The sequence below is a fragment of the Cheilinus undulatus genome, linkage group 14 (genome assembly GCF_018320785.1).
Source record: "Cheilinus undulatus linkage group 14, ASM1832078v1, whole genome shotgun sequence".
NCBI classification, from domain to species: domain Eukaryota; kingdom Metazoa; phylum Chordata; class Actinopteri; order Labriformes; family Labridae; genus Cheilinus; species Cheilinus undulatus.
The window spans coordinates 37,661,087-37,670,028 of record NC_054878.1 but is presented as its reverse complement, the minus strand read 5'-3'; the positions used below and the strand labels follow the sequence as shown (position 1 = coordinate 37,670,028).

At 38.2% G+C, this 8,942-nt stretch overlaps 1 protein-coding gene across 2 annotated transcripts in view; it reads right to left on the bottom strand.

Moving 5' to 3' along the window:
- Positions 1 to 126: 126 nt before the first annotated feature.
- Positions 127 to 8,942, bottom strand: part of gareml (GRB2 associated, regulator of MAPK1-like) — a 29,112-nt gene continuing 20,296 nt past the window's right edge. Inside the window, exons 6-7 of one of the 2 annotated variants that reach the window (XM_041804826.1) lie at positions 4,986 to 5,155; positions 127 to 3,861 (exon numbers count right to left, since the gene is read on the bottom strand). In XM_041804826.1, coding sequence (XP_041660760.1) covers positions 3,264 to 3,861; positions 4,986 to 5,155 — 768 coding nt within the window. In that variant the 3' untranslated portion in view covers positions 127 to 3,263. The remainder of the gene's footprint in view (positions 3,862 to 4,985; positions 5,156 to 8,942) is intronic. The other variant, XM_041804827.1, reaches the window with a different exon arrangement.

The following is an 8,942-nucleotide window of genomic DNA, read 5'->3' as shown; positions in this document are numbered from 1 at the left end:
TTGTTGAAATATCTGATGCTTCATTATTGGGAAATAAAACCATGGATTTTTTTAAAAATTATGATGACTTTCTGATGTGTCTTTTTTCACTTTTAAGCAGTCATTGGAGCAAATGGCAATACACACATATGTGACTTGTAATTTCATTTATTATTATGCATGGCTAAATCAGGCAAAAATCAACAAGTGATCTGAGGTACACTTTAAAAAAACTATTTACGAGGCAGTCGAGAAATTCTATCATAGTATGGCAACAGGTCTGTAAGTTAATACAGACAAGAGGACACTGTTACCCTTTAAAGGAATGTTAATAACAATTTTACCATATCAAAGCACAAGATAGTATTGATACAGACAGCTTTAAGTCCAGCGATTGTTCTGTGAATCCAAGATCTATGGAGCCCCTTAAGTCCAAAAAGGTAGTAATAATATTAACTTCGGTGCAAAACTTACTATCTTGCATTTTTGGGAGGTTTGTCTCTACTGCAACGATAGCTGTGAGGACCTTTTATGCTTTTGATGTTAGCAGAATTAATGGTGTGTTCAAAGAAGAAGTGAATGTTTAATGCAAGTCAGAGCAGTATTATGTAATGGACCCCTTATGGACTTCAGGGGCTACATATCAATCAGTACCAGAATCTTAGCAAATTCTTCACTTCTTGCTTATGAATTACAACATTTTTCAGCTTTAAATATCTTTGTTATCTTAAGATAAACTCACTTTTGTATTTTTTGTCAACAATACTCAGGTATACAAATTAAGATTCAGGGATCAGGTTCAGTAATGTACAGGTACTGATCAGCAGTAGAGGATTTAAATCCCTTCATTGCCTTTATTTTATATAATCAACCTTTAACCTCTAAAACTGGCGATGCAACACTTTTTTACATCAAACCATATTTTTGCAGAAGCTGCGAGATGACATGCATCCATCCATTTTATTTTATCATTTTATTATTTTATGTAAACCCTTTTTCCCATGATGAGTTTTCTCTGGTGATGGGCATGGTTGCATGTGTGTTGTTTTTTGATGGTGAGAAGATTTTACATGATCACAGGAATTACAGCCTTGTTTTCCTGATACAACCAGAAAATTAGGTTAAGATCTTGAGAAAGCACTCTAATTCCAAAAAACTTGGGATGCATTGTAAAATGTGAGTTAAAACAGAAATAGTAATTTGAAAATCCCTTTCAAGCTTTATTCAGTTGAATACAGCCCAAAGGGTTCAAACTGATAAACTTTTTATTTATTTACTTTAGAAACATATACAATCTCCTGATTTCATGACTGCAACATGTTCCAAAAAAGTTGGGACATAAGCATGTTTACCACTGTGTGATCACTTTTTCTTCTAACAGCTTTATAAACATCTGGGACTGATGACAAGTAACTTCAAGTAGAATTAGTTCCCTTTCTTACGTAATGCAAATCTTAATTTGTTCAACAGTGCTGGTTTTCATTATCAGTGTATGTGCTTCATAGACTGCCATATATTTTCAACAGGCCAGTCCAGTGCATGCAGAATGTTTGCCATGATTTGCCATTTTAAGGCTGAAACAAGGAGGGACAGCCGTCTTAAATTTAGTCTTAGCCTTAAGACTGAGATGCCTTTTAGTTTTAGCCACATTTTGGTAATTTCTGCCCTTTATAGTTTTAGTCTAGTTTCTGTTGACAAAACTAAAAAACATTTTAGTCCAGTTTCAGTCCATGAAAAGTCCTTACATTGTAGTCAAAACTTTTTTTTTTTGCCTAAATCTGGTTCAGATCATACTCGTGTGTTCTATGCACCCTGCAAAACCTGGTATCCCTGCTTCCTACAGCTGAAGGGAATTAAAACTTATTTAGCTTGTGCTCTTTACATCATGGATTCTGAATTCTCAACAGAAACTAAATTACATTTTGGTCTCTTTAGTCTCTTTGATGAAAACTTTCGTCAGAGTTTTTGTCATCAAAGATCTATTTTTAGCTAGTCTTAGTCTAGTCTTCCTCAAGAAGAAAAGGTAATCGACAGACATTTAGAGTCATAGCTTTGGTCAACAAAATTAACACTTGAAAGACGTCCCTGAAAAAGACGTCCTGATGGAGGCGGATGTTGCTCCAACGCCTGTATGTACTACTCGTTATTAATGGTGCTTTCACAGATGTGTAAGTTACCCATGCACTAAAACACCCCAACACCATCACGGATGCTGTTTTTTTTATGCTCTGCATTAATAACAATCTGGATGTTCCTTTTCTAATTAACCAAGAGTAACCCTTATTTCTAAAAACAACTTTACAGGTGGTTTAAATGCAGACACATGTTGAGGAATTTTAAGATGTTTTGTAACTACAAATGGATTTTTAATGAAAGGTAAAGGGAAAGTATAACAACTCTGAGGACTCATGCTCTCAGAGCAAAGTTGTTAAATATTTTATGGATACTTGTACTATAAAAATGGAACTAATGTTTGATGATCAATCTATCAAATGACAGGCCCTTTCAGAAGTGTTCCTTTATACTTTCACAACTTTCCCCTGTTACAGATTTTTTTGCTTACTTGTGGAATGTTACAGGTCTTTTTTAGCATTTCACAACTTTTTCAGTCTTTTCTTACCCTTGTCCCAACTTTTTGGAACAGGCTGCAGAAATACAAGTCACAATGTGTGCATACTTTCAGGAAACAATAAAGTTGATTGGCTTGGACATCAATTATCTGGTCTCTGTGCTGTATTTAGTTGAATATAGGTTGATAAGGATTTGCATTCCCTGTATACTGCTTATATTTACATTTTACACAGCATCCCATCTTTTTGGAATAAAGGTTTGCACTTATCAGGGAGGATTGTATAAATAAATTGTTTGGTTGCATGTCTGCTAAGGGCTTCTGTAATTTTTTTAATAAAAAATAAAAGACAGTTTTCCCTCATAGCAGGCTTGATGAATGTAAAACTTAAAACTAGAGAGATGATGGACATTTTGAAGTGTTTTGCCCCCAAAACAAACTCTAATAGAACATTTTCAACATGTACCCCTCTGTTGTAGCCATTTGTTAGTAACTAGTCCCAGTCTGTCATTCAGGCAGTCTGTCCTAGATTTGAGGCAAGAAGCCATTCAAGTGTCAGATCTAATTTTTGACCACAGGGTGGCGTTGTTTCCTTCAGCAAAGAGTCAGATTGAATCAGAGGGGCTCAGCAGTGGCTTGGTCACAATGGAAGGCACATTCAGGATGGCTCAGGAGCCAACAGGCACATTATCAGGGCAGCATTTATGAGTGAGTGTTAGATCTTCGGCCTCCAGCCCTGTATGAACTGTGTGATCTTGGTGACATGGAGTCGGCTCAGGTGGAAGTCATGTGACAGGATGTCTTCTGTCAGCTGCACCAGGAGGCTGCCGTCTATTCGCTCCCTCTGGAACACACCAACTGCTGCCTCTGATAGGCCTATAAAGCGCAGACAGGCTGATACTTCCTCCAATGAAAGCACGGAGAGGTCAGCAGGGGGACGCCAGGTGGGGTCAGGGGTTGTGGACAGGCTTTCAGTGGCTCCAGTGGATGTTCCGCCACCCTCTGCACCTCTGGAGGAATCTGTGGTGGGGTTGGTGGTTGGCTCAGGTGAGGGGCAGGGGGACTGACGATTAAAGGGGTTCAACGCCCCGAAGGGAGCAAAACGGCTTTGCGGAGGTGGTCTCAATCGAGGTCCAGAGGAGGTGAAGGAGTCAACCCATGGCTCTGCCCATGTGGCCTGTGCTGGCTGGGGATTGGCTGTGTTATCTGCAGGAATGGCAGAGACAGGCTCAGGACTGGTGGGGTTTGGTGCGGGGCAGTCGGCCCAGGAGCAGGGGTAACAGTAGAGAGAGGCATCCGGAGAGGGCGAGCAGCTGGAACAGAGTGATAGAAGGGGAAATACGTTTTGAAAGTTTATATGAAAAACATCGGTAGAATTACTAATTATTTTCTTATCACAAAAATATTGACATATTAACATATTGAGTCATATATTGTACTTCATTATGCAATTTTGCATCTTCCTGTATGTAACATATCCAAATACACTGTATTATTTTATATCTCATAAACTGTGCATCATGTTGTGTTGTATCTAATCTAGACCTGCCGTCTTTGTAAAGTGTCTTGAGATAATATTAGCTATGAAATGGTGGTATATTAAAAAAAAGAAACTGGATTGATTTATACTGTATCATAATGTATTGTTTCATATCTCATTGTACTATATCTTATCATTTCATATCATTGTATCAGAGCATGTAAAAAAATTAATCAAATCATACCATATCATATTGTTTTCTTTTCTATCCTTAGCGAATGTATTGTGTCACAGTCTATTCTTTTGTACTGTATCATATTGTATCATATCATATTGTATCGTTTGGTGTGGTATAGTATGGTATGGTATGGAAAAGGATCCTATCCATATTCTTTTGTATCTTAGCCTACATAATGTTTTGTTTGTTTGTTTCATAGCCCATCTTTTTGTATCATATTGTATCGTATCGTACTGCTCCATACCTTACCTTGCTGTACGGCATGGGATCATATCCTATTCTATTACATCTTAGCGTATCATTTTGTTTCATATCCCATCCTTTCATTTTGTTTAGTATTGTATCTATTCCATTCTGCTGTATCTTACAATATCATTAAGTATTATATCCCATACTTTTGCACAATGCCTTTCGTATGGAATTGTCCTCTATCACCTCGTATCGCAGCCTATCCTATCCTATTGTATCTTATTATATATCATCATACCACAATGTGTCCCATGGTAGTGTAGTAATCAGATCCGGAATCATCCCGTGATTCTCGTCCCTGACACATCCTTCCAGTTTGACATGGCAGAACTTGCTACTGTTTGTGAGGTAAAACCTTTAGGTACAATAGAGTCAAGGCTGAAAGAGGCTGTCAATCCTGTCAATAGCTTTAATTAATTTGAAAATAATCTATTGAATGCTTAACTAAAAAAAAATCTTTAACATTGTACCTGTCCTGAAGTCCTGAGGAGTAGAAGGAGAGGTTGGGTCTGGGGGAGGTGGAAGTTTTGGGGAATCGAGGTGGGACAGGGGGGCTGGGGGCCGGGCTAGAGATGGAGCCTCCTTTAGAGCAGCGTGGGGGCACTGGAGGGGCGATCAAGTAGCGACACTCCTCTCTCACCTACGCACAAACACACACAGAGAAATTAGACCCCCAACAGCGAGAAGTGAACTCTGAAAACTCGACTTCTCAGGAGGTTTTGTGAGAGTGCTTGTCTCAGTGTTCTGCTTGGTAAATGTCAGACTTTGTGACCTTTACACCTCAAACAAACTGACACACACAACAGCAAGCGCTTTACGCACACACACAAACACTGAGCTCTGGCAGGCTAAATATCAGGGAATGAAGAACGTTGTGTGTGACAGCGTATAATCCAGCAGCATAGCACACATCAACACCCACAACACCCTCACTGCACCTCTGCTATCTGCTGTCATGAAACAAGAGAAAGTTAATTAAGGCAAACAAGCATGATAATTTTCTCTTTACAGACACGAAAACTAGTGAAAGGAAATAAGCTTGTGACAACTCAGCAATCGAAACAATGTTGCTGGAAACACCATTTGGTAGTTAAATGAACCATTTCTTTTTCAGATACTGTACAAGACACAACTACTGTTATTAACAACATGAGGCTTTTGTTAAACATGAGAACAGCTGCACAGTTTCTGTGCTCACAATAATGCCAGTGGAAGTTCAGAACTCTTCAGCAATGGAATCAACAAAGCATCGCCGACTTTTACACACCATGTGCCTTAGCAGTTGTTGATCTGCCTCTACAATTTTATGTGGTCTTCTGTTTCGTGGCTGAGTCGCTGTTGTTCCTAAACGCTTCCACTTTCTATTAACATCACTTACAATTGACTGTGGAATATCCAACAGGGATGAAGTTTCACAGACTGTCAGACAAAACTCATATACACATGCATAGTGTTAATGACAATAAAGTAAATGTGTCAGTCAAAGTGACTGTCTTCAGTAGCAGAATACAGGCAGAGCAGAGACACTGCTCTGGACAGTGAATCGAATACACAACATTCATCCTCTGCTTAAATAAAATAATTGCACATAAATCATAACATATTTTTAGCCTTTCATTTAGACTTGTTTGGGTCGATTTGGGGTGGGGTAGTACAGAAATGAAGCAGGGGTGTAACCCAGTCTGGTAGGTATCAAACTAACTGGTACCATGTACCAGATATTGGTGCTCATCCCTGATTACACTCCAGCAACTTCATTTCACCTGCCACCAAGGAAATGCTTGATCAGTGTGTTGTATCCATGAAGTGTATGATGCTAACAACATTAAAAACACGAGCAAAAAAAGGAGTGACAGCTTGGGCTGCTTTGCTCTTACAGTGCAGCTCAATGAGGTTCCATTGTGATGAGGGTAAGTGATGCTATTACAACTGGTGCACAGGTTGTGAGGCAGGTTAAGATAACTTATAATTATCAATTTAAAGATGTTTTACAAGGTTGGAGAAATCTAAGGCTGCTTTACACTTAAATGATTCCCAGTCTCATTGTCACAGTGCAGAGTAGAGGTTATTAATTTAACACTGATTTGATTGAATGGGTATCAAACACCTAAAGTCCAGGTATGAGATCGATGTTTTAGCACTGTATGTTTAGTTCTGGTCAGCTTAATTAGACATTGGTGAAATGAGACTGCTCAGCATCTTACATTTATGTAATCTCAATAAATGAAGTTTTCCAACTCAAAATGATCCTACTGAAACTGTGGTCAAAAGTAAATACCTTATCTAAAAGTTAACCAAAAAATAAATACCTTAATAAAAGGCAATATATGACTTAGAGACACAGAGCAGTGGTTACTGCTGTCACCTCACAATTTTAACATACCTGGTTCAAACTCCAGTTTATTCATAAAAATGAAAAGATATACTACACTGTGCTGACTAAAAAGCTATAATGTGATTCATATTCAACTTAAATTTGCAGTGCATCATAAATCCTTAAATGCTTTAGTTCAAACAACTACATTCCTTTTTTATATTGTCTCTGCTGATCCTTGACTGTTTATGTAAGAGTGTAATATTCCCTTACGACAAAATCCCCGTCTCTGAACAGTAAACAAAGAGCCGTTTCTCTTCATCTGACGACAACCTTGTGGTAGCAGCAGCAGTCATTAGAATGACAACAAAGAATAATCCGCCTAGTGGCTGATGGTCTGACGTGTTTCTGTAGCTTATATTAGAGCATAACTAATCACTTTAACAGGTAGATTTAATCTGTTCAATAAAAAGCTGAACACATTTCACAGTAACTTATAACAAATTTGAAAGACTTTCTGCTTCTTCTTCCTTCCCATGCTGCTGTTGTTTGATGTGACATATCTTTATTTGTAGTATGTTGGAAATTAAATAAAATTCAATAGTGGAACATTAAAGCATATGTTAAGCGGACTTGAGCTTGCATAGCTCTTTTCTAGTTGTCTGACTACTCAAAGCGCTTTTACACCACAGGTCACACGTACCCATTCACTCCACACTCGCACACTGATGCTATGGAGAACTGGCCATCAGTATTAACTACTTCCATTCAAACAAATCAATACCTGTTTACAAGCCACTGACGCAGCAGTGGGAGCAAATTGGGGTTGTGACTGCAGGAACTGGGGAGCAAACCAAAGACCTTCTGAGACAACATCTCTACCCACTGAGCCACAGTTGCCCCATCTTATCCATCTTTTTTTTTTTTAACAAATTATAGAAAAAATCGAACTTAACTAAATAATTTTGGGCTTAAATTTGATTTAAAAATAGTTTTTAAGATGTCTCAACAGAAATAAGGGTTTCTGTATTTAACTTAATGTTGTGAAGAAGAGCCCACAAAGTAGGTTAAAATGGAGAAAACCCTTGCACTTAAACACATGAGCTGAAGACACAATTAAAGAATGTTCAGCGCTGCTCAAGGTATTCAATACTTGAATATCTGGCAAAACTAGTAACAACCAACATGTCTGAGCAGACAAAAACGGTTCCAGCATTATAGCAGCATTTTTTAAAGAAGATTTAAAGAAAATAGAACTATTGTGAGAAAAAAATCTGTTTAAAGACAACTTCAGTGTTAAACTACCCTAGTGTTAACACTTCATCATCAAGCCAATCAAAGTACTACAACTGATTTTTTGGTTTTCCTCTGTACAGTGCCTTTAAAACGTATTCACCCCCTTGGATGTTTTACTCTTTTATTGATCTTATAAATCTATCAGGGTTTATATAATGTGGCTTGTTGACCACAAAAACTCTTTATTGTCAAAGTGAAACAGATTTCTACAAAATAATGCCAATTAAACAAAAGAAGTATGATAACATTAGTGACAGCATAAATATTCACCCCCTTTAAAGTGACTGACCTAATTTAACAGAGGTCCAGCCAGCTAGTCGGTGCTAGTAGTCTCACAATTAGTGAAAAGGGATCATCTGTATACAGTGAATGTGTCTCAAGTGATTGTAGTTTAAAGACAGCTGTGTCTGGAAGGCCCAGTCCCTGGTTTATCAGCATTCCTGGCTACCATTACCCCATGAGGACATAAGAACACTCCAAGAAACTCAGAAATATCTTTTTTTTTTTCGAAAGTATAAGTCAGGGGATAGATACAAAAATATTTCCAAGGCACTCAGCATCCCTCAGAATTCAGTTAAATCCACCATCAAGAAATGGAAGGAACATAGCACCTGTGTAAATTTGCCTAGATCAGGCCATCCCCAAAAAACTGAGTGACCGTGCAGGAAGGAGATTAGTGAGAGAGGCCAACCAAGACACCTATGACTACTCTAGAGGAGATACAAGCTTCAGCAGTTGAGATGAGAGACTCTGCATACAACAACTGTTGCCTGGGCTCTTCATCAGTAAAAGTTTTATGGGAGAGGGGCAAAGAGAA